The following is a 26290-nucleotide window of genomic DNA, read 5'->3' as shown; positions in this document are numbered from 1 at the left end:
GCCTCCCGAAGTATTGGGATTACAGGCATAAGCTACCACACCTAGGCTATTATATTTTCTTATACTGCAGTTATTCAGATGGCCTAACAGTAGCCATTCTTATTAGACTAAATATTAACAGAAGCTGAGAAACTCTGTAATAAAGAATTATGGTTGTAATCATACCGTTGCCGGAATAATCTCTGAGTTATATACCATATCTCCATTTCTCAAGGATTTCTGTACCTCATGGATGTGATTTTTTATATCATTTACAGTTGGAAAAAAAGATAAATTATGTCTTTCAGGTACCTCATCGGGTTTGAACAGTTCCCTTTCCACAAATTTTCTGTAAAGAATACAAAATGGAATAAAGACATAAACCATTTAGCAATATGCCTTTAGATCCAAAGAGATAAAGGTTCTCTTTCAGTATAAACCTCTATGAAGTATGGTTTATAGCTCTGTAAGTAACTTATATTTTCCTACTTAAAATTTTCCCATACAACACAGAATTATTATAGACTATAGAAATGTAATATTTTCATTGGTAAACATCTAAATATATTAGAGTGAGTTTTGTTATTATTATTATTTTTTTTGAGATGGAGTCTCGCTCTGTTGCCCAGGCTACAGTGCAGTGGCGTGATCTCAGCTCAACTGCAACCTCTGCCTCCTGGGTTCAAGCAATTTTTCTGCCTCAGGCTCCCGAGTAGCTGGGACTACAGGAGTGTGCCACCACGCCCGACTAATTTTTTGTATTTTTAGTAGAGACCGGGTTTCACTATGTTGGCCAGACTGGTCTCAATCTCCTGACCTTACAATCCACCTGCCTTGGCCTCCCAAAGCGCTGGGATTACAGGCATGAGCCACCATGTCCGGCTGAGCTTTGATATTTTTATGAATTTAAAGAAACCACTATTTTCAGTTTAAGTATAATGTGTTTAATGATTACTATGTCAGGCACTGTATGGAACACTTCACATCAAATATCTCCTTTAACCCTTAATGATCAACGACATAGGTACAATTATCATTCCCACTTTACAGACGATAGAACTGAGTACTGTAGAAGTGAAATAATTTGCCCAAAATCATACACCTACCTAGTAAATAAGAGCTTGGGCCTATACCCAGGTTATGTGCGTAAACATCATGTTACATTGCTTCCAAAAGCATCAATTAACATTATATGAAATATGATGGGCTTGAATTTTACACGGAGACAAAAGAAGATAGAAATAGAAGGCAGCACTGTTATTTAATTGTATAAAAAATCAATACATAAAAGAAATGATAAAATTTAACATATATATGCTTATTACATTTGGTAGACCAAATCACAGAACTGTATTATACTTCCCTTCTTAAGATTCAGGTTTAGTAAATAGCGAATGGCTTTACCAAATTTTTGCCTTAGGCTAATGATGCTCCAATGGAAATAAATATAAAACATCTAAGAAAACTGCTAAATAGAAAAGTCATGTATTAATTAGGAAATAATTCTAGGAATTACAGTAAGTTCTCAGTTAACATGATTGTTAGGTTCCTGGAAATTGAGACCTTAAGTGAAAGGACATAACAAAACCAAATTACTTTCTCCAATGCTGTAAGAAAACAACACTGAATCAGGTGCAGTAGCTTGCTCCTGCAATCCCATCTTCTTGGGTAGATCATTTGAGGCCAGGACTTCAAGACCAGCCTGGGCAACATAGCAAGATCCCTGTCTCTTTTACAAAAAAAGCTAAAAAACAAGAGAAAAAAAGGCATTGAACAGAACGATATTACTCAAGGACGTGCTGTATTTCCTTTCGCTTAAAGTAGCAGTTTTCAAGAACCTATTGATGACTTTAAGAGGGGGCTTACTATATTTATTTTGTTATTCAGATCAGATTACACAATAATCAGTAACAGCAAGGCTAAGTATCATAAATCATGGTAATGGGCATAGGCTATAGAGTTAGGCCTAAATTTCAGTTCTGCCACTGCCTTTTCTAATTTTTTTTTTTTTTTTTTTTTGAGATGGAGTCTCGCTCTATTGCCAGGGTAGAGTGCAGTGGCACAATCTTGGCTCACTGCAACCTCCGCCTCTAAGGTTCGAGCAATTCTCCAGCCTCAGCCTCCCAAGAAGCTGGGACTACAGGTGCGTGCCACCACACCCAGTTAATTTTTGTATTTTTAGTAGAGATGAGGTTTCACCATGTTGGCCAGGATGGTCTTGATCTCCTGACCTCGTGATCCGCCCTCCTTGGCCACCCAAAGTGCTGGGATTATAGTCATGAGCCACTGCACGTGGCTCTGCCACTGCCTCTTAAGCCAATTATTTAACCACTCTGAGATTCCAGTTTCTCATGTGTAGAATTCAGATAAATATACCAACTTTATAGTGCTATTGTAAGACTAAATGAGATCATACATGTAAAAAGCCTAGCACAGTACCTGGCACACACATAACGAGTAATTATATAATTACTTATATAATTATTTCCTGAGGATCAAAAAACTTAGACCAGAGTACTACAAATAAAATTTCATTAGACAAAAAATTATCCAAATTCTCGTGTTGTAATACAGTTTAACTGCATTTCAAATAGTTTGAAATACGTATCTTGGCCTAGGTTTTAAAATCTTCGGTTCTACAAAGGTTTTTTCTCTAAAAGTATTTATTAACTAATTCATTTTATACATCATTTAGAAATAGTCCAATTTGCCAAATCCAAATATAGAATGTCTCAAATGAGTAATCAGAATTATAATAAAATATACTACACCATTGCTTGCCAAACATTTGTTAGAAAACGATCAGTTTATAAATAAGATCTTAATAAAATAATAAACTATATTCCTTATCTACCCTGACAGCATATATTTTGGAAAATATCTCCAATGTTCGCTGTATTATTTAAAGCAACAAACAAAACTGAAAAATGTAAAAGAACAATGCTCTTCTATTGTACCTTAGCTGCTTCCTTACTGCATACACTTGTTCTATTCCCTGTGATACTAATTCTTGAATCTTATGGGCTACTTGAGGATGTAAACGTGAGGGTAATGCACAATTCTCATCTCTAACTGCAGTTTCCTCTTCTTCAGCAGAAGACACAGGAAAAGGAGAAGGTGACAAAGTGAGGCAGGGAGTCTCTAATTCATGATACTGATGAGCTTGCTGTGTAGGTAACTGTACATACCACCTGGTAAGAGAAAGTATTTAAAATTACTAAAATTTAAACATTAAAATTATTTAATACTATTAGACCAAAGTAGGAATCATAATTACTTAGGTTAATACTCATAAAGAGAAGGATTAATCCTTTAAGAAAAAATTATATATGGTTATTTCATGTCAAATAAAATTTAAAATGATCTCTTAACTTCTAAGATCTATTTTATATCCAATTAAATTTAAATATTTGTAAATATTTATAGACTTTCACTGTGGTCCTACAGTTAAGGGAGATAGAGGAATTTTAAGTATATATGAAAATGGCATTTTAAATTTCATATTAATTGTATTATTTTGGGTTCATGGGAAAATTCATATTAAGTACATTTTACCACAAAATAAAGGGAAGACATTGTAAATCATCATCTTTTGAACTGTGTATTTTCCCATTCATCAAACATTTGCCCCAAATTACACTTCTCTGTTACACCTACCATCCTTCCAATCAAAGATAGAACCTGTCAAGATTGAACTTTATGGTTGATTCTTCCCTCACAGGAGCTCAATATACTGCCTCTACAGCACTCCCAGCTCCTGCTGGCCAAGTGAGCAAGATAATTAACTAAAGGTGAATGCAGATCTCTTGGAGAGCCATGCGAAAAAAAAAAAAAAAAGACGGTAGGAAAATGAACTAATCTGGTAGGATACTGCTTTAATTGATATTTCTGTATAAAATTCTTACAATGACTGATAACTGCCTACTTAAAAATTATATGCAACGTTCTTCAAACTGCAGGATCTAATTGTTTTAGTGATATTTTTGACTTTCATTGAAGGATCTAATTATTGACTCAACTTATTTTTCACATACCTAAAAGTTTTTTTAAAGATCACATAAAAACAATATTCCATACACTTAAATCCATTATACAATAACAAATCATTCACCCGGACTGACACATAAAGGAAAGTAAAAAAGAATGCTAATATTTCTCATTTAAAACCTAAAGCATAAAAGGTGTGAAATGGAATTTTATTTAGGGATTAGAATTCATTTCTGGCTGCCATAAGTAATCAAAGATTAGCTTAAAAAAAATGACAGGCGGCTGCAGTTTCTGCTCATAGTAAGTATCTAAAACAAAGTACTAATATATAATAAAGTATATTAAATATATCTAAAACAAAGTACTAATATATAATAAAGTATATTAAATATGTCTGTCATTTTGAGAAAAACTTTTACATAGTATATGGTATACAGAGTATATGCTATACAGTATGGTATAATTCTTGGTCTGAATTATCTACAACTTGGGGTGAGAAACTCAATGGCTTACACAGTGGCAAATCAATTTAATATCTAGGGAACTATTGATATCTCTACCTTATAAAACTGTTACTTAATGAAATAATTGGAAAACTATAATTTCCCTTACAAAATAATTATTGAAAATTGAGCTAATTAATTTGTAAAATAAAAGAACTATAAAAATGTCATACCTAAGAACACCACCAGCATCTACCAAGTTCTTCTTTAGCATGTTAAAAGCTTTCTCCTGCTCCATTCTGATAATTTTCTTGTCAATTTTGGGGTCTGTAGGAACTCTATATTCAGGAAACTTCTGTACCTTTTTAATGTAAATTCTTGATACAAGATAAAGAAGAATTTGTTTCATTATATTATAATCTCAAGAAAATCTGTCTTATCAACCAGAAGTGTACTTTAAGCATTTAAGCTTAGAGAAAATTCTACTTATCTGTAAAGTATTCAGAGGCTTATGTAAAATATATGCCATATTCCCAGTTGTATTAATACTTAGCAAATTAAAAGTAAACATGATTTGAGGAAAAATAACTAAGTACTTACAGACTTTACCATTTTTTTCCCCTAGATTTGCCTTCCCTTCATTCTCCTGGAAGGCAGAATCTCATGCCTGGATTACTTTTATTTATTTATTTATTTATTATTTTTTGAGATGGAGTTTTGCTCTTGTTGCCCAGGCTGGCGTGCAATGGCATGATCTCAGCTCATCGCAACCTCCGCCTCCTGGATTCAAGTGATTCTCCTGCCTCAGCCTCCCTAGTAGCTGGGATTACAGGTATGTGCCACCACTGCCAGCTAATTTTGTATTTTTAGTAGAGACGGGGTTTTTCTATGTTGGGCAGGCTAGTCTTGACCTCCTGACCTCAGGTGATCCACCTACCTCGGCCTCCTGAAGTGCTGGGATTACAGGCATGAGCTGCCATGCCTGGCCCTAGATGACTTTAATAGCCTCCTTTCAGGCCTGTGCCTCCAATCTTTCATTACTTAAATCCACTTGATAATTCAATGTCACAGGTGATTCTCCTGCCTTAGCCTCCCCAGTAGCTGGGATTACAGGCATGTGTCACTATGCCCGGCTAATTTTTTTTGTATTTTTAGTAGAGACAGGGTTTCACCATGTTGGTCAGGCTGGTCTCAAATTCCTCACCTCAAGTGATCCACCCGCCTCAGCCTCCCAGAGTGCTGGGATTATAGGCATGAGCCACCGCACCCGGCCTCTGTAGCTTTATTTATATGCTTCTCTTAACCTACAATATCACCCCTCTAACTCTCTACCCACCCAAATTCAATTTAAACTTCAACATCCAGTTTAAATTGTACTTTTTTCCTGCCATGAATTTGTATGGATATATTCCTTCTTTAAATACCTAAATAGGTAGTTAAATCATGTATTTCACACTATATTCTATACTATCATGTTGTCTACTAGTTTTTGTTTCCTGAACCATTCCATGGGATTAAGCAAAATTTTATTCCTCTTTTGGTTTCCCTCCTTCCCATGGCACCCAATGTAGTTTCTGGGCACAGAGTAGGTAGTCAAAAAGTACTTGGAGAATGAAGGAAAATAAAATTATTTCTTCACATGTAGAGGTTTTTTCCCAAGTAATACTTAAAGTTTTTATATTGCTTATATTTAAGAAGCAGTTGATAAAAGTTTCAAGTCAAGGCAAAATGGAAAAAAAAAAGCAACTGAAAGTTTGTTTCACAGTCAGGTTTAAATATTCCCTAAAGTTAATATTACAGGATTAAATATGAAAAGCCTTGTAAATGGGCTTCAAAAACTTCTTGAGAATGCTAAGGTTTTTTTTAATTTTATTTTATCTTATCTTATCTGATCTTATTTTATTTTATTTTAGATGGAGTCTTGCTCTGTTGCCCAGGCTGGAGTGCAGTGGCACAGTCTCGGCTCACAGCAACCTCTGTTTCCTGGATTCAACCAATTCTCCTGCCTCAGCCTCCCGAGTAGCTGGGATTACAGGGGCCCGCCACCATGCCTGGCTAATTTTTTATATTTTTAGTAGAGACGGGGTTTCACCAGTTGGCCAGGTTTGTCTCGAACTCCTAACCTTATGATCCACCCGCCTTGGCCTCCTAAAGTGCTGAGATTACAGGTGTGAGCCACCATGCTCGGCCAAGAATGCTGAGGTATTAATAACATGATACCAGAAGTGTTTCAAAGATCAACTAAGTCCAACCACTACATATTATCTTTTAAATTTTTTATTTTACCTAATAGTTTAAATATATTTAAAAAGTCTTAAAATACTTTCAATGTCTAAAAAATTTAGATTCATAAAGGACATTGTGAAATCTTTCATTGGTTCACATTTTTCATTCTTACCCAGAGCAATGACTACTCTGTAGTCCTAATCTATCTAGAACTTACTACGTTGGTAAATTGATAAAATCGCTCTAAAAACCAACTTTGCAATATTTGTCAACATTTTTAAAAGATACAGCCTTTGCCCTAGCAATTTCATTTCTAGGAATTTTTCCTACTGAAACACTTGTAGGAGTGCACAAATATGTACAATTTTTAAAAGATACAGCCTTTGCCCTAGCAATTTCATTTCTAGGAATTTTTCCTACTGAAACACTTGTAGGAGTGCACAAATATGTACAATGTTAATAATTGCAGCTTTGTATAATACTAATAAAGAATATCTTTCACAGCTTACATGAATTAAATAATTCATCCATAAATGGAATATTATATGGCTATTAAAAATAGTACTTTTATGTACATATATGGAGTCAGCTTTGAGATACACTGAGAATGAAAAGAAGGAAAGTTTATGTCATTACATTAACACTAGTATGTAGCATATCTCTGCAGTAGATAATCACAATAGGCATTCAGATTGAGAATAAATCTATGTGAATTCATATCAAGAAAAAAGGTATACTACTATCTAAGTTTAAGGAAAGAAAATATTAGTGAGCTTTACTGAGATTTTCAACAACATTTATAGGGGAAGAGAAGGAGATCTCTGTCTCTGCCTTTATATGCATCCATATACACAGAATATCTTTGGAAGATGACTCAAAAAACTAGTAAGAGTTGTTGCTTTAAAGACAGAACAAACGTGGGTAAGAGAAAACTTATAATTCACTGTATACTTTTCGGTACTGTATAAACCTAATAAAATATGTGTATTAGCTATTCAAAAATAAGTTCTTAATAAAAAACAAATAAAAGAAAATAAAGCTTACCGAGCTGGACAAGTGGCTTTGTAGAGCTGACAAGACCTGCTTTCCTGCTCACTGACTTTTTTTAACTGGAAACCTTTTCTTCTTGGCCCATACTGACACTCCATTACCACAGCTCTACTCCCTGTGGGCCAAAATCAACTATTGATATTAATTCAAGTGTCCATCTATTCTAGACACTAGATTAAAAGTAACTTGGTGGTGGCAATGTCAAAATCTTTCAAGTATACAGCTTTAAGGAAAGAAAACATTAATAAGTCTAAGATATACAAACATATAAATTTAAAAGTTTATTTTAAAATTTACCAAAGGTACCATAATTATGGTAAGAAAATCAGTGAATATCACATTTACTGAATGTCTACTGGCATACAATTTTTTTTTTTTTTTGAGATGGAGTCTCACTCTGTCACCCAGGCTGGAGTGCAGTGGCGCGATCTTGGCTCACTGCAACCTCCACCTCCTGGGTTCAAGCAATTCTCCTGCCTCAGCCTCCCGAGTAGCTGGGACTATAGGTCTGTGCCACCACGCCAGGCTAATTTTTGTATTGTTAGTAGAGACAGAGTTTTGCCATGTTGTCCAGGTTGGCTTTGAACTCCTAACCTCAAGGGATCCACCTGCCTTTGAACTCCTAACCTTAAGTGATCCGCCTGCCTTGGCCTCCCAAAGGGCTGCGATTAGAGGCATGAGCCACTGTGCCCCACCTGACATATGGCTCACTTTATAAATAGTGAGCAAATATTACATTTGGTTAATAAATATTAGTATCATTTATATTTTTATTTCCCTTTATAATTATTTTCTTATTTTTATTTGGGCTGTTAATACAGCAGCCAGCCCTAAGATGGCCTCCAGTAATCCATGCCTTCTAGTATTCATGCCCTTGAGTAATCCCCTCCCCTTGAACATGGGCTAGACTTATTAACTTATGTTTAATAAATATGGCAAAAGTGACAGGAAGTTATTTTTGATATTAGGTTATAAAAAGACTGTAACTTCCATTTGGGTATTCTCTCTAACTCTTGCTTGAATTGCTCTCTCTGGATGTAATCAGCTGCCATGTGGTAAGGGAGCTCTGTGGAAAGGCCCACATGGCAGGGAGTAAGGCCTGCTGACAGCCACAAGAGTGAATCTGAAAGCAGACTCTCCTTCAGTCAAGTCATGAGATGACTGCAGCAGAACCACTTTGCTGAGTCACTCTTGGATTCCTGACTCACAGAAACTGTGAGATAATTAACATTTGTTGTTTTCAGCCACTAAGTTTGGTATAATTTGTTACACAGCAATAGATAATACAAATAAATAGATGTGAAAATTATATAACTTGATTTTAAGCTGAGTATCTTACACTACTGTAGGATATAGCAAACTTTTAAAATATAAAATAAGAACACCAGTTACTAACAAAAATGTTGATAAAACTGACATTAAAATATAAAAACTTCTGTTTAGAAGATACCATAAGTAAATATAAAAGTAATAGTGTGAGAAATAGCATTTTATAACATATATAACATAGTAATTCTCCAAGTAGAATTACTATGTAAACTACAAACAATCATAAATAATTAATAAACAACCACTCAGAAAAATGGGCAAAGGCTATGAATAGCCACGTCAGAAAGAAAAAAAAGGTAGTAAATGAACAAAGAAAAAGATGTTCAACTTTACAGGTAAACAGGGAAATGCAAATTAAAACAATAGTAAAATACTATCTCATACTCCTCGGATTGGCAAAAATAAAAACATTTGACAATACTCTAAAACAACTGAATCCACTGATCAATCTCAACACCACAAACAGAGACACACACAGATGGCAATAAGTACAGAGCACGGGAGGAGGTATTCTTGCAAAAATCAAATCTGCATTTAATCAAGGCTCTAGACCTGTTTACAGAAAATAGAAGAGATAAAGAACAAAAACTACATCACACAGATGGAATAAGCAAAACCCAGAATATGGCAAATATTACAGAACAAACTACCTAGAAGAGGAGAGAAATCTTCAAATTAAAAGAAGCTTAAGAGATTTATTAACTAAATGCAGTCTGTGGATGCTGTTTGGATTTGAATTTCAACAACCTTTAAGGGGGGGAAAAACCTGTGAGATAAGTGGGAAAAGGTAAACACTGAACATTTTATAACATTAAAAAGTTACTATGAATTTTCTTATTAAGTGTGATAATGGGATTGATATATACATGTGTGTGTATATATATACACACATATATGTATAGACATATGTAAGGAGTCCTTATCTTTTAGAGATATATGCTTTAGTATACACCATATACTTTAGTAATTACAGAAGGAATGATATATCTGAAATGTGCTATAAAACCATCTAGGGAATGAGGAAGTGTAAGGGGTATGACACAAGATTGACCATACACTGACAGTCGTTGAAGCTGGAAGATAGACACCTGGAGTCAGGGAGTTTCTTATATTATTATCTCTACTTTGATTCACATGTAAAAATTTCCAAAATTTAAAGGATTTTTAAGGCTGGGCAAAGTGGCTCACGCCTGTAATACCAGCACTTTGGGAGGCTGAGGTGGGCAGATTGCTTGAGTTTAGGAGTTTGAGATCAGCCTAGGCAACATGGCAAAACCTCATCTCCACAAAAAAAATGCAAAAATTAGCTGAGCATGGTGGCATATGCCTGTAGTCCCAGCTACTCAGGAGGCTGAGGCAGGAGGATCTCTTGAGCCAAGGAGATTGAGATTGCAGTGAGCAGAGATCACACCACTGTACTCTAGCCTGGGTAACAGAGTGAGACCCTATCTCAAAAAAAAAAAAAAAAAAAAAAGAGAGATTTTTAAACACCTGGCAAAGCTAAGTCATGAAGTAAATGTGGGGAAATGAAATTTTCACACAACTGCTGACAGGAGTGAAAATTGGTACAAGTTGTCAAACCCTTATGTACAAATCTGAAATCCAAAAAACTCAGAAAACAGTTTTTTCAGGACTCACTTGGCTGCAAAACCAGGCCTGAGCTGTGTGAGGTTATTTATAGTCTTTATTTGTTTATCTTGGTATGACTATCTAATAAAGAATTAGTGTTTGATTATGTGATATTGGCTATAGCAGGGGTCTCTAACCTCCAGACTATGGACCACTATCAGTCTGTAGCCTGTTAGGAACCAGGCCGCACAGCAGGAGATGAGCAGTGGGCAAACCAGCAATGCTTCACCTGTATTTACAGGCACTCCCCATCACTTGCATTACCTCCTGAGCCCTGCCTCCTGTCAGATCAGTGGCATCATTAGATTCTCATAGAAGCACAAACCCTGTTATGAACTGCACATGCAAGGGATCTAGGTTGCAGGCTCCCTATGAGAATCTGATGCCTGATGATCTGTCACTGTCTCCCATCACCTCCAGCTGGGACCTGCTAGTTGCAGGAAGACAAGCTCAGGGGTCCCACTGACTCTACATTCTGGTGAGTTGTGTAATTGTTTCATTACATATTACGATGTAGTAATAGAAATAAAGTGTACAATAAATGTAATGTGCTTGAGTCATCCTGAAACCATCCCCCATCCCCCATTCCGGTCCGTGGAAGAACTGTCTTCCACAAAACCAGTCCCTGGTGCCAAAAAGATTGGGGACTGCTGGTCTATAGAATACCTGCTAGGAGTATTCCATAATGTTACCACATTACCTTAAAAAAATTCAGAATTCTGAAATATATGTGGTCCAAAAAATTTCAAAAGGATTCTGGACCTGTACAATCACTTTTGAGAGCAATTTTAAGATAATCTTGTAAAGATGAAATGGGCATAATTCACAACCAGCAATTCTACTTTAAGGCATATACTCTAGAAAAACTAATTACAGCTTTTTCATTAGAGTATATATAGTGTGGAGGTTTGGCTACAGTATTCTTCATAATAATGAAAAGCTGGAAACAACCTAAATGATGATCAATAGAAAATTACTGGTTTGGTCATATGCTGGAATATTATACAATGATTAAACTGGATTAACTAGGATTTATAAATATCAATACCAATAGATGTAAAAAAAAAAAGGGTGAGTGAAAAAATTTGCAAAACAATATCTATACTTTACTATTTACACATTTTTAGAAATCCAAAACAATAAAATATATTATTGTGGATACAATATGTAAGGTAAAGTATAAAAATATAGACTAGAACGATACACATGGAATTCATGTAGTAGCTACCTATGGAGGGTTAAGGAGATTAGACCTAGGATGGGAAAAAGGAATGCTACAGGATTTCAAGTTCATTTTATTATTTGTTAGTTTTTTTTTTTTTTTTTAAGACAGGGTCTTACTTTGCCACCCAGGCTGGAGTGTAGTGGCATGATCACGGTTCACTGCAGCCTTGACCTCTAAGGGTCAAGTAATCCTTCTACCTCAGCTTCCCAAATAGCTGGGACTACAGGCCCATGCCACCATGTCCAGGTAATTTATTATTTTTTTGTAAAGATGAGGTCTCCCTGTTTTGCCCAGGGATTCTCTCAAACTCGTGGGCTCAAGCAATCCTCTTGCTTTGGCCTCCCAAAGTGCTGGGACTACAGGCATGAGCCACCATATTTAAAATAAATAAATAAATAAATAAATAACTCAGCTCATTTATTTTTAATGTTGCATTTCTTTTATAGAATACTGATGAAACTCAGGCAGAAGTGGTTACATTTATCTCATCTTCTCTTAAGTATTTCTCATTAACCTCAGAGGTCCAGGACGAAACTGCAACTCTTTCAGCTAAATTAGTGTCCTCATAGTCCTAAAATAAATTGCTTAGTTTTAGATTCTTTGGGGCTTTAACTAGTCTAAGAGATTTGCTTGAAACTACTCCCTTAGTAAACAACTAACCCAGTCTCTGAGAATACTGTATATAACATACCTAATGCTTGAGAACTTTAGTATCAGAATTCTGTAACTCCAGATTATATACAAATTCTTACAGTAGCTCCAGAGTTACAAGCTACATAAAATAGACATAAATTTCTCCCACAACACTAATTAAGAGAGAAGGCTAAAATATTTAATCTGAAGGGGAAAAACACAGCTGATGTACATATTTAAAATAAAATTGCTCTTTTAATATTTTATTAAACAGGTTAACTGAAACTTCGATATTTTATTTTTCAGTATAATATATGAAAGAAGTCTTACTCATTCTGATATATTAAAATGCAATCTTATAAAGTAATTGATTATATTTATTATAAGTTTTTTCAATTTAATATGCATTTCAATTAGCATTCAATTGTCAGCTACCATAATAAAATTGTATCACCTTAGGAAAATCACAGTATCACAATGGACTACGGCTGCTGCTGAACCTTTTAAAATAAGTCTTTAAAAAAGTACCTGCATTAACAAATGGGATTCCATCATACGGAACATACTGGGATTTCCACATCAAGCGTGTAGCAGGCTTGGCTGGGCTTGGAGACTGACGAGTCCCCCAAACACTCTGTGTTTGCTGCTTGTGAAATGTTAGGACACTTTCTAATTCAGTCTCACTTACACAGTAGCCACGGTATGAATCTCCAATTTTCTGCATGTGGTAGAAATTAAACAAAATTACTAGCAAATACACTTCATTGCATAATAAATATGAGATGGTTGTCCAAAATGGAAGACTCATCACCTTGCACAAGAGAATGTCATTTGTGCCCTCAGATCAATGGTCTATTACAAACAGTGGGTCTGATTTGAGTTCAACCAGTATCATCAAATGGGTATTTTGCAGGTGTTTGTTAGGGAATATAATGCCAAACTCATTTGCCATACTATCTTTATCAACGTCTTGTTTGAGAGAAAGAATATTCAGAAAAGATAACTTGCAAGAACATATATAATGTATATCCATTCTTTCAGATATTTAAAACTCTATCCTGGATCAATCCAGATCAGCATAAAACTAGCCACAAAGCACTCATTCCCTGTGGGGCCTCCTTTACTGAAACTGATTTTTTGGAGTGGGGTGGGGAGGAGAAAGGAAAGGGGAGGGAGGGAAGGAGGGAAAGAGGGAAGGAGGGCAGGTGGGAAGGTGGGCAGGCAGGAATGCCTGAGATTAATTTTGATAGGATGCCATGCATCTATTAGAAATCCAATGAAAATTGTGAGTGATTGATAAAAGGCTGTAGAAAAATTTGCTCATTATATCAACATTCTTTTTATGAAGATCCCTCTCTGAGGCCAGGCACGGTGGCTCACGCCTGTAATCCCAGCACTTTGGGAGGCCAAGGCAGGCAGATCACCTGAGGTCAAGAGTTCGAAACCAGCCTGGCCAATATGGTGAAACCCCATCAGTACGAAAAATACAAAAATTAGCTGGGCATGGTGGCGCTTGCCTGTAATCCCAGCTACCTGGGAGGCTGAGGCATGAGAATCCCTTGAACCTGGGAGATGGAGGTTGCAGTGAGTTGAGATTGTGCCACTGCACTCCAGCCTGGGCAATAGAGTAAGACTCTGTTTTTTAAAAAAAGAAGATCCGGCCGGGCGCAGTGGCTCACGCCTGTAATCCCAACACTTTGGGAGGCTGAGGCAGGTGGATCACGAGGTCAGGAGATCGAGACCATCCTGGCTAACATGGTGAAACCCTGTCTCTACTAAAAATACAAAAAATTAGCTGGACGTGGTGGCGGGCGCCTGTAGTCCCAGCTACTCGGGAGGCTGAGGTAGGAAAATCGCTTGAACCCAGGAGGCGGAGGTTGCAGTGAGCCGAGTCCGCGCCACTGCACTCCAGCCTGGGCAAGAGAGCGAGGCTCTGTATCAAAAAAAAAAAAATAAAAATAAAAATAATAATAAAAAAAGAAGATCCTCTTCTGAGAGAAATTTCTGTTTAGTCTTAGTACCAAAAATAGTTAATGGTTTGCTTTTATCTTATGGAAATTAGCATAATTTTTAAATCTAAAAGGCACAGAATTTAGTAACTAAGTTTCCCCTTTTGAAAAGCATATATCTTGATTATAGACAAGTATATGTATACACGCACACACACATAGTTAGTTAAGACATGTATTTTCTTACTTCCATTTTATGTTCCCATCCTTGTCTGTCTTTATTGTTTAGCTTCCACTTTCAATTTCTACCTTGCTAATATATTTTACGTATTTTTTGTAAGCGCTCTTAAAATTTTTTCTAAAACAAGGAAAGTATAAATAAATAATGTAAATAAATTTATATTATCTACATATAACCATTTGAGTATCCCTGTACTAGAGGAGAAACTTTTTCTTTTCTTTTTTTGTTTTTGCTTTTGTTTTTGAGATAGAGTTTCACTCTTGTTGCCCAGGTTGGAGTGCAGTGGTGCTATCTCAGCTCACTAAAACCTCCATCTCCTGGGTTCAGATGATTCTCCTGCCTCAGCCTTCCAAGCAGCTGAGATTACAGGTGTGCACCACCATGCCTATTTTTAGTAGAGACGAGGTTTCGCCATGTTGACCAGGCTGGTCTCGAACTCCTGATCTCAGGTGATCTGCCTGCCTCTGCCTCCCAAAGTGATGGGATTATAGGCATGAGCCACTGCACCCAGCTGAGGAGAAACTTTTTTTTCTATATCAACAGAAAAAATATGTTAACTGTGATCTCTTACAATGAAATGCAGAGACCTAGAATTAACTCCACGTATGTTTCCCCCTTAGAGGAAATAAGAACAGAGATGTGGGCATAGAGGAAGAACACATTTAACAAATAGAAAGGTATCAAAATACCATTGTGGCTGTACTTTTGGTTATAATAGTTAAGAGATAATCTGATGCCAAACAATACATTAACTGCAATTTCCTCTAAAATAATGAAAATGCTTACATTTATAATTTTTCTGCTAACCTAGACAACTCTTTATCAAAACTCACCACAAATAAATGAATATAAATTTTAGCTATAATACTATAATTTATTTATAAATAAAATTAGAATATATGTCAATAAAGAAAAAAATCAGTATACTATAATCAGAACTATATATACTTATAAATAGGCTTACGGATACAATTTTAATACAGTATTGAAATTTGTCCAGTTAATACACTTTAGTCAAATCTGAAAAAATGTCTACAATAAAACATCATTAAATGAGAAATTCAAAAAATAAAAGATTACTAAACAATATTTTGAACCAAAATGCAGAAAATATTTCCTCAGCCATTAACATTTTTTTTTTTTTTTTTTTTTTTTTTTGAGATGGAGTCTCCCTCTGTCACCAGGCTGGAGTGCAGTGGTATGATCTCAGCTCACTGCAACCTCTGCCTCCTGGGTTCAAGCAATTCTCCTGCCTCAGCCTCCCGAGTAGCTGGGACTACAGGCGCATGCCACCATGCCAGACTAATTTTTGTATTTTCAGTAGAGACAGGGTTTCACCATGTTGGCCAGGATGGTCTCAATCTCTTGACCTTGTGATCCACCCGCCTCAATCCCCTAAAGTGCTCGGATTACAGACGTGAGTGAGCCACAGTACCCGGCCAACTCAAAATTTTTTTTATCACTGATGTAGCTTGGGAGAGGAAAAAGAATCCCTCACTGGGAAAGAAGTGATTCATCTTGGACAACCATACTCAAGTCTGTTGGACAGTAGTATTCAATTTCTTACAAGATACACTATGATTTTAGGTAAGCCACATGATGCACTATAGTTGTAACACAAGGTGATTTGGTTGCATGATTGTATTAACAAATGCTCTAATATCCATAGCATTCCATGAGGCTTATAATAATGATTTTTAAAACCCTCATCAAACAATCACAACAGTAACTTTAGGAAACCACTGAAAAACTATGACTAACAAAAGGTAGGGGGAGAAAAACCTAAACACACACACACACACACACACACACACACACACACACACATATATATGTATATACATACATGCACTCTACTTAGAAAAGCAACGACGATAATGTCCTAACAAATGTAATACATATAGCACAAGGTTTTTCATAAGAAATTTTCTTAAAAGATTAAAATACAAAGAATATTTTCCTTTCCCACATTTTAAGATTTGTTTAAAACAATGAAGCATTCTGATAGTTAAATATTCATTACCATCTATGGTTTGTATATAGAGTAGACATGGTCCCTTTCCTCAAAAAGTGTAAATATTATGTAACAGTGAACAATCCAAGCTAGTAAATAATTTTATTTTTAAATTGTTTTTTTGAGATGGAGTCTCACTCTGTCACGGAGGCTGGAATGCAGTGGCGTGATGTTGGCTCACTGCAACCTCTGTCTCCTAAATTCAAGTGATTCTCCTGCCCACCACCACGCCCGGCTAAGTTTTGTATTTTTAGCAGAGATGGGGTTTCGTCACATTGGCCAGGTTACTCTCGAACTCCTGACCTCAAGTGATCCGCCTGCCTTGGCTTCCCAAAGTGCTAGAATTACAGAAGTGAGCCACTGTGCCCGGCCTAAGCTAGTAAATAATCAAGAATGACAATTAATACTAAAGAATTTAAAGAGAGAAATAGGTAAAGGCTAAAATAATCATTAGATAATTTATACAAGATATGTAGGATTTGCATTGGGATTTGAAGAATAGTTAGAAATGGTAAGTAGAAGAAAAAAGTAACATATAGGAAAAGGAAATACAAATGGGTAAAGGGAGAGCTAAAAAAAAATTCTGGAGTATTTGTCGAAAGTAGGAAGACTAGGCTAACAAGAATGAAGATGAGTTTGAGAAAAGTAGGAAATAAAGTAGGACAAGGTAGGATGATACCAGATTATGAAAGGCCTTTGAAACTAGCTACAGTGGCTAAATAATGTGGAAAAAATAACACAACTTATTGGGCACTGAGAAAAGACAATTAAAACAATCTTCAAATACAAGTAGCCTTAGAAAAATATACATTAGGGACCAGAAATGGGAGAGTCAAAGATGTTACGGGGCAGGCTATTCCTGTAATCAAGCACAAGAAGACAAAAGCCTATTGAAAAATGGGCCAAAAAGAAAAAGATACTTTAAAGGAAAAACTAAAAGAATCTGGTGACTACTTCAGGGTGCAGTGGCCCACACCTGTAATCCCAGCACTTTGGGAGGCTGAGGCAGGAGGATCACCTGAGGTCGGGAGTTCGAGACCAGCCTGGCAAACACAGTGAAACCCCGTCTCTACTAAAAATACAAAAATTAGCTGAGCATGGTGGCACATGCAAGTAGTCCCAGCTACTCAAGAGGCTGAGGCAGGAGAATTGCTTGAACCTGGGAGGCGGAGGTTGCAGTGACTTGAGACAGCGCCACTGCACTCCAGCCTACATGACAGAGCGAGACTCCGTCTCAAAAAAAAAAAAAGAATCTGGTGACTACCAAATGTGGGAAAGGAAGAAATTAGTACAAAACTTTATGCCTGGGCATCTAAGGAAATGGTATTTGTCATTACGCAGACATGGAATTTTGGAAGTGGAGCTAGTTGTGGCATGGTAGATGATTTCAGTATGGGATATGGTGAATTTGAGGTGAAATTCAAATAAACCTTCAGGCAAGTATCCAGATATCTGGGACAAGAGGAAGGCAGAATTCAAAATCTGGCCTGGCACAGTGGTTCACACCTGTAATCCCAGCACTTTGGGAGGCCGAGGTGGGTGGATCACCCCAGGAGTTCGAGACCAGTCTGGCCAACATAGTGAAATCCCATCTCTGCTAAAAATACAAAAAATTAGCCAGGTGTGGCGGCACATGCCTGTAGTCCCAGCTACTTGGGAGGCCGAGGCACAAGAATCGCTTGAACCCAGGAGGCAGAAGTTGCAGTGAGCTGAGATTGCACCACTACACTACAGCCTGGGGGACAGAGTGAGACTCTGTCTCAATAAATAAATAAATATAAAAACTGGTGATACGGACTTGGAAATCATTTTTATAGATATGAGTTGAAAGTCAACAAAGTAGGTAAGTGCTCCAAAAGATAAAATATAGAGAAAAAAGACAAAGTCAGAAAGTGAGCCTTAAAGAATTTTCTACTGATAATATGAAAAAAAATAAGTGCAAGCAAAGAAAGAAAAGAAATGGTTGAAAAGTTAATAGTAGAGAAACATGATAGTGAAGTTTCATGGACTATGAGGGAAGAGCGTTGCAAGAGAAGAAATAATAGTGAAATGTAAACAGATTTATATAACCTCTGCTTTAACAGAGCTTAGAATCTCTAAGAATTCAATAATACATGAGATTAGATTTAACAAAAACACAAACAAAATATTGTAAATATAGCCTATATTAGTTGTACTCAAAAGTGGCATTTGGGGATGACCTGTGGTTATAAGCAGGTAAGTAATTCTAGGTAATAATTATTTTTAACTCACCTCACAGCTCCTAAGACGGCAGGCCCATATAGGTGTGTTAGAAGAAAGTGGCTGAAGAGGCGCCAGAAGGGGTTCTTCCAGCATTCTGGGATAGGAGAGGAATATATATAAACATGCAGTTCAATGAACACACAAAATGCATTCAACTGCTTTATCCTCTTAGTATCAAAGAGAAATATTGAGGTCATCAGTAAGAAGTTTTAACAATAACTACAGATTGGTCTGATGGGTGCATCAGTTATCATTTTCTTTAACAATTACTATTTTATTAACTACTAAGTCAAAGACCTAAATTTGTTCTTCCAGATACATGTAGTCCCAACAAATTCAAATGTTTTATATATCTCTCCCAAAGCTTATTTTGTGCTCTTATTATATAACTGCTTTCATTTATCAAAAAAATGATAAATTTGACTAGTTTAAAGTAACATTATGTGTCACTTCTTGGCCTTTTGGCTAAGATCAAGTGAAAAGTAACATTATTAAGTTCTAAGATTAAATGTCAAAAATAATGTCTTAATTCAAAAATACTTTTATGGAACAATTAAAATAATATAAACAACACATAAGCCACGTACATATTTCCCTAAAATATCACAGTATTATTTTAAAACAAAAACAAAAACTGAAAAAAAAGTTGGCAAAAAACATTTTAAACATTTTGCCACAGAGGAATTCTATGCATAAAAATGTGATAAAACACCTTTAAAACTTTAGGAACTATAATGAAATTTTTTTTCGTTTTTGTTTTTGTTTTCAAGACAGAGTCTCGCTCTGTCACCCAGGCTGGAGTACAGTGGTGCGATCTCAGCGCACTGCAAGCTCCACCTCCCAGGTTAACGCCATTCTCCTGCCTCAGCCTCCCAAGTAGCTGGGACTAAAGGCGGCTGCCACCAAGCCCGGTTAATTTTTTTTTTGTTTTGTATTTTTAGTAGAGACAGGGTTCCACTGTGTTAGCCAGGATGGTCTCAATCTCCTGACTTCGTGATCTGCTCACCTTGGCCTCCCAACGTGCTGGGATTACAGGCATGAGCCACCACACCTGGTCTTTTTTTTTTTTTTTTAAATGGAGTCTCGCTCTGTTGCCCAGGCTGGAGTGCAGTGGCATAATCTCAGCTCACCGCAACCTCTGCCTCCCGGGTTCAAGCAATTCTCTGCCTCAGCCTCCCAAGTAGCTGGAATTACAGGCGCCCACCACCACACCCAGCTAATTTTTGTATTTTTAGTAGAGATGGGGTTTCACCATCTTGGCCAGGCTGGTCTTGAACTCCTGATCTCGTGATTTACTTGCCTTATCTTCCCAAAGTGTTGGGATTACAGGCGTGAACCACAGTGCCTAGCCATGAATGTTTCTTTATTCTAAAAAGTCTGTTAGTGTCAGACTAAATAAACTAATACAATTTTCATACTGTTTCAAAAGATAACAGATGTCATTGAGGAAAAGTAGCACTTTTGACATTTATAGCTTCCAAAGTAACCTCCTTATGACCCAGATGCCTTAAAATAACTAAAGATATATTCAATGATAGTTCCTTCTATTTTCTGATTTTCTCCATAGTCAGCCAGCTTTAAATGTGTAATTTGTAAAAAAGATTTCCATGGTGATGTTAAAAGATGAGCTTCTCTTTCCCATGGACTCACCTGGTCACTGACTTTTTGGGCAATGTGAAGGATGTCTGAGGATGAAGAATGTAATTGCTGGTATTGTCTGCTAGATTATCCACCCTTACAGTTGATAAGTTTCTGTCACTGGGTTTCTCTTCAGGGACATCTTAACAACAAAAACAAGAACAAAGTAACATCAATATCTTGAATAAGACCATAAGAATATACCTAACTAAAACTTATGTATTTGTAATAGGTAAAGAAAATTTATGCTTTATTGAGAATAAACGAATAATGCTTTATTGAGAATTTCTCTGATACTTGTTTACTTTAAATTATAATACTGACTACTGTAATTTTATAATTAAGTTTTAGAATTTATATTGAACAGCCAGGATATAAAAGTAGTAGAAATAATTGTATCTTAAGAGTTCTGCAATGTACAGGAAAATGTAAAACTAATTTTGTTTATATACTGTGCTCATACTCATAATGTTTTTTGCAATCTTTGTTTTTCTCTTCATGTCCTAATGACTATTACAAAGAATGATAACACTAAGGTGAAAATATCTGCCCTAAACCATTAGCTATGAAGAAGGAACAAAACAGTATAGCTATGAGGTTAGAAAAGAGATTCAAATTGAGGGGAAAGGGAGGAAAGCAAAAAAAAAAAAAAAAGAGAACTAATAGGCATATTATCAAACAGGTAAAGACAGACTATATAAGGAGAAATAGGGAGCATGATTCTCTTTTCTGAATCTGAAGGGGCCAAGGAAAGAGGAAAAGAGCAAGAGGATAAAAAGGATAGTATAAAAAAAAAAAAGTAATGAGTCACATGGCTAATAAAAATATTGATAAAGATATAAATGGCCAGCCACGGTGGCTTACGTGTGTAATCCCAGCACTTTGGGAGGCGGAGGCGGGTGGATTACCCAAGGTCAGGAGTTCGAGACCAGTCTGGCCAATATGGTGAAGCCCTGGCTCTACTAAAAATCTAAAAATTAGCCAGGCGTGGTTGCAGGCATCTGTAATCCCTGCTACTCAGGAGGCTGAGGCAGGAGAATTGCTTGAACCTGAGAGTCGGAGGTTGCAGTGAGCCGAGATCATGCCACCACTGTACTCCAGCCTAGGGGATAGGGCAAGACTTTGCCTCCAAAAAAAAAAGAAAGATATAAATAAGAACTTCTGAAGCTATTAGCATTATATTCTTGCTATTGTTGCGGTTATTACTACTGTTATAATTAAGAAGAATTTATTTTATGCTCACTGGGTCATTTGGGAGGAAGCAGGAGTCAACTGGCTTCATAGAATTCTTAAATCAAATAGCTAATCTAGACAGGAGTTGAAAAATGAACTTTGAATTTATTTGGGTGAAGAGCTGTTTTCTAATTATTTAATTCAGAATCTTTTACCTAAGGAGATCAATTTTAGCACTGACTTTCATAAGATGATTTTTCTAAAATATTTATGTTTTTAAAACATTCTCAAATCCCCTATATATTACCCTGAGGACTACATCCCATTGTTACTCACCCCGAGGACTATTCACATCCACAAGCTGCCCCTGAGGTATAATCACTTGTGCCATTGCTGTCTGGGTAGATGGAATTACACGAAGTACCTGTCCATTTTCTGTAGGGCTGGCAACAATCATCTTGGAAGCATTAAAAAAAAAAAAAAAAAAAAAAATCAAATGCATATGCCTAGACTGATTTAACAAAAATTATTAATTAAATAAATTATTAAACACATACCTAGCTCTATGGTGGATTCTATGATTTACCCCATTTTATAGATGAAAACATTGAGGCACATAAATATTTTTTTCCAAGGTCTCACAACTTATAAGTGGTGAAGTCAGGATTAAAAATAGGCAGTTTGACCCTAATCCTAGGGTCTTAATCACTAACGGTCTTAATCATTACACATGGATGAAGTCTAATTACTTGGTAATCTGAACAAGTCTGTCTGGACGTAATACATTTACCTTTTGCCACTTACTGTATTATTCATACATGTTTGACCTATTTGTGTGGCAATCATTTATCTTATATTTAAAGTCATTTTCCTTAGTTTAAAAATGGTAACTTGTTGGTCGGGAGTGGTGGCTCATGCCTGTAATCCTAGCACTTTGGGAAGGAGGCCAAGGCAGGCAGATCACGAGGTCAGGAGTTCGAGACCAGCCTGATCAACGTGGTGAAACCCCATCTCCACTAAAAATACAAAAATTAGCAGGGCGTGGTGGCACGCACCTGTAATCCCAGGTACTCAGGAGGCTGAGGCAGGAGTACCGCTTGAATCTGGGAGGCAGAGGTTGCAGTGAGCCGAGATCGCACCACTGTACTCCAGCCTGGGTGACAGAGCGAGACTGTCTCCAAAAAAAAGAAAAAAGGTAACTTGATAAATGTCTACTTAAATAGGATTTATTTTTGCATCTCAGCATTTATATATAGCCTCTATGGTTCATAAAGAACTATACTATGAAGTGCCTCAAAAGTCTGAAAACAGAGAGAAAATAGTATATTTACTTTATTTTTTTTCAGTTTAACAACTGAACCTACTCTATCAAATTTAGAGGAATATCAACTAAAAAGGCATATGAAGTTGAAAAAACACTTTTAGACCTATAATTTGAAAGTATAGCTAATACAGTATTTGAAATTAAGTCTATCTGATGCTTCCAGACTTTTCTGGAAGTCTTGAAGCATCAGACTTCCATCAGCACCACATAAATTTTATCACTTAACATACTACTCTCCTATTAACACGGTTTTACTGTTTTATCCAAAGTCTGCTGTCCTCTTTAATGCAGGTCATAATCCTTAATCATTCCAACCCACTTTCCCAGACTCCTCTTTTGCTAGGTAAAACATGAAAATATTGCTGATGCTTGATAGGGACTGCATTCCAACTTCTAAGAGAGTTACTTGAGGCCAGACACAGTGGCTCATGCCTGTAATCCCAGTACTTTGGGAGGTCAAGGCGAGAGGATCGCTTGAACCCCTTGGGCTACCTTTCTCTACAAAAAATTTTTAAAATTAGCTGAATGTGATGGCATGTGTCTGTAGTACCAGCTACTCTGGGGGCTCAGGTGGGAGGATCACTTGAGGCTGGGAGGTCGAGGCTGCAGTGAGCCATAATCATGCTACTGTTCTCCAGCCTGGGTGACAGAGCAAAAACCTTGCTTTGAAAAAAAAGGGCCATTTGAAAAAATGCAAATATAAATTTGAAAAAAAATTTTTTAAAATTTAATGTTGGAAAAAACTTCAACAAACTAGAATGCTTTAAATATTAATATAATCATAAATAGTTCCCAGAAATTAAGAATGGGAATTGTTTCCTTCCTTCTCCAGTGTTTAACAAGTTTCTTGAGATAAAAATATCCTGCCATAACTCTTATCACTTTAGCATGAAACAGCAACTGCAAACTCTGATGATAACTGTTTACACATGCTCAGTGCATACGAAGTGGCAGCACTTTGGATGTATTACCTCATTTAATCCTTATCATGTGTATATCAAGTATATACATTTTATAAATGAGGAAACTGTCACACAGAGGTTACAAAACTCATACAAGGTTACACAGAGCTATTTAGTGGTAGGCTATAATTGAAACTCAAGCAATCTGACTCCTTTAAACTACCACTCTGTACTAGCTCCCAATATTTGTCAATGCTATTTAATCTAAAAAAAGACAAAACCAAAACAATATAAAAAACCCTGCTGGATATTAAAAGGCAACAGTAATAATACTGTTTTAAATTCTTTACCCCTTATAATGAGATTAAATATCTGTGCAAAATATATATATATATATATATATTCTAATTTTTAGGATTGGGGGTATGAAAAATATTTTATTCATTCTTAGAAAATGAGTGCTGTGGTTATTATTATTATTATTTTTTTGAGACGGAGTCTCGCTCTGTTACCCAGGCTGGAGTGCAGTGGCCAGATCTCAGCTCACTGCAAGCTCCGCCTCCCGGGTTCCCGCCATTCTCCTGCCTCAGCCTCCCGAGTAGCTGGGACTACAGGCGCCGCCACCTTGCCCGGCTAGTTTTTTGTATTATTTTTAGTAGAGACGGAGTTTCACCGTGTTAGCCAGGATGGTCTCGATCTCCTGACCTCGTGATCCGCCCGTCTCAGCCTCCCAAAGTGCTGGGATTACAGGCTTGAGCCACCGCGCCCGGCCGTGGTTATTTTTAAATCAAAATTAAACATATATAAATTTTTATAAGTTATTCAATCATTTACAAGTTTCATAATTAAGACTGATCTGTGGAATATCCTCTTAATTTTGAAACTATGTTTCCCAAGCATAGTACAGTCTCATTTATTTTCTCGCTTCTTAGCTTAGCCCCCCGGTACCTAAAAAAAATTTTCAATTCATATAATCTGACAACGAAAATGTTAATATTACTTTTCTTATTTAAAGAAAACCCAGCTAATTACCTTCAATCTTTGCTATGAAAGCAAACATGGTTTTGAAGAGTCATATGCTACAACACATTCCATTTCAGGCAGACCATGAAAATTATCAGAAAACTTTAGCTGAGTGGTCTTTTACCTACTGGGCCCTTTGTGTACAATATTTCTAATAAATTCAAAAGACCAATTCAGCTTCACTCCAAAACATCTTCATCCATTGCAGATTCGCCCACTATAGAATCTTTACTAATAACTTTTATGTAGAAAGTCATAAGGGGCCAGGTGCAGTGGCTCATGCCTGTAATCCCAGCACTTTGGGAGGCTGAGGCAGATGGATCACCTGGGGTCAGAAGTTTGAGACTAGCCTGGCCAACATGGTGAAACCCCGTCTCTACTAAAAATACTAAAATTAGCCGGGCGTGGTGGTAGGCACCTGCAATCCCAGCTACTCCGGAGGCTGAGGCAGGAGAATCGCTTGAACCCAGGAGGTACGGGTTGCAGTGAGCTGAGATCGCACGCCACTGCACTCCAGCCTGGACAACGGAGCAAGACTTCGTCTCAATAAATAAATAAATAAATAAATAAATGAATAATAAAAAGTCATATTGAAAAAAAAGGAAGGTATATTTCTTTAAAAAGCTCCATTTGGCTGATGGCAGTGGCATGTCCCTGTAGTTCTAGCTACTGTGGAGGCTAGATCAAGCCACTGCACTTAAGCCTAGGTGACAGAGTGAGACATATCTCTTTTTTTTTTGAGATGGAGTCTTGCTCTGTTGCCCAGGCTGGAGTGCATGGAGTGCAGTGGCATGACCTCGGCTCACCACAACCTCCACCTCCCGGGTTCAAGCGATTCTCCTGCCTCAGCCTCCTGAGTAGCTGGGATTACAGGCTTGCACAACCACACCTGGCTAATTTTTGTATTTTTAGTAGAGACAGGGTTTCACTATGTTGGCCAGTCTGGTCTCGGACTCCTGACCTTGTGATCTGCTCACCTCGGCCTCCCAAAGTGCTGGGATTACAAGCGTGAGCCATTGTGCTTGGCTGAGACATATCTCTTAAAAAATAGATTATTTAATTAAAATAAATTAAGAAAAACAAAATGCTTAGCTAACAAACCCACAGCCAACATCACAGTAAATGGGCAAAAGCTGGAGGCATTCTCCTTGAAAACCAGCACAAGAAAAGGATGCCCTCTCTCACCACTCCTATTCAACATAGTATTGGAAGTCCTGGCCAAAGCAATCAGGCAAGAGAAAGAAATAAAGAACATCCAGATAAGAAGAGAGAAAGTCAGAT

General features: G+C 36.8%; 1 protein-coding gene across 3 annotated transcripts in view; it reads right to left on the bottom strand.

Annotated features, from left to right (window-relative positions):
* The window catches only part of CARF (calcium responsive transcription factor), an 85842-nt gene that overhangs the window by 10946 nt on the left and 48606 nt on the right, over positions 1 to 26290 (bottom strand). The window contains exons 5-12 of one of the 3 annotated variants that reach the window (XM_023219172.2): positions 22097 to 22217; positions 20600 to 20729; positions 18959 to 19043; positions 13030 to 13219; positions 7680 to 7800; positions 4643 to 4786; positions 2937 to 3170; positions 292 to 328 (exon numbers count right to left, since the gene is read on the bottom strand). In XM_023219172.2, coding sequence (XP_023074940.2) covers positions 292 to 328; positions 2937 to 3170; positions 4643 to 4786; positions 7680 to 7800; positions 13030 to 13219; positions 18959 to 19043; positions 20600 to 20729; positions 22097 to 22217 — 1062 coding nt within the window. Of the gene's footprint in view, positions 1 to 165; positions 329 to 2936; positions 3171 to 4642; positions 4787 to 7679; positions 7801 to 13029; positions 13220 to 18958; positions 19044 to 20599; positions 20730 to 22096; positions 22218 to 26290 lie in introns of all 3 variants that reach the window. The other 2 variants (XM_023219166.2, XM_023219177.1) reach the window with 2 other exon arrangements.

The sequence above is a fragment of the Piliocolobus tephrosceles genome, chromosome 11 (assembly GCF_002776525.5).
Source record: "Piliocolobus tephrosceles isolate RC106 chromosome 11, ASM277652v3, whole genome shotgun sequence".
Classification (NCBI taxonomy): domain Eukaryota; kingdom Metazoa; phylum Chordata; class Mammalia; order Primates; family Cercopithecidae; genus Piliocolobus; species Piliocolobus tephrosceles.
The sequence above is the reverse complement of the archived record's forward strand: the minus strand, read 5'-3'. Positions and strand labels throughout refer to the sequence as shown.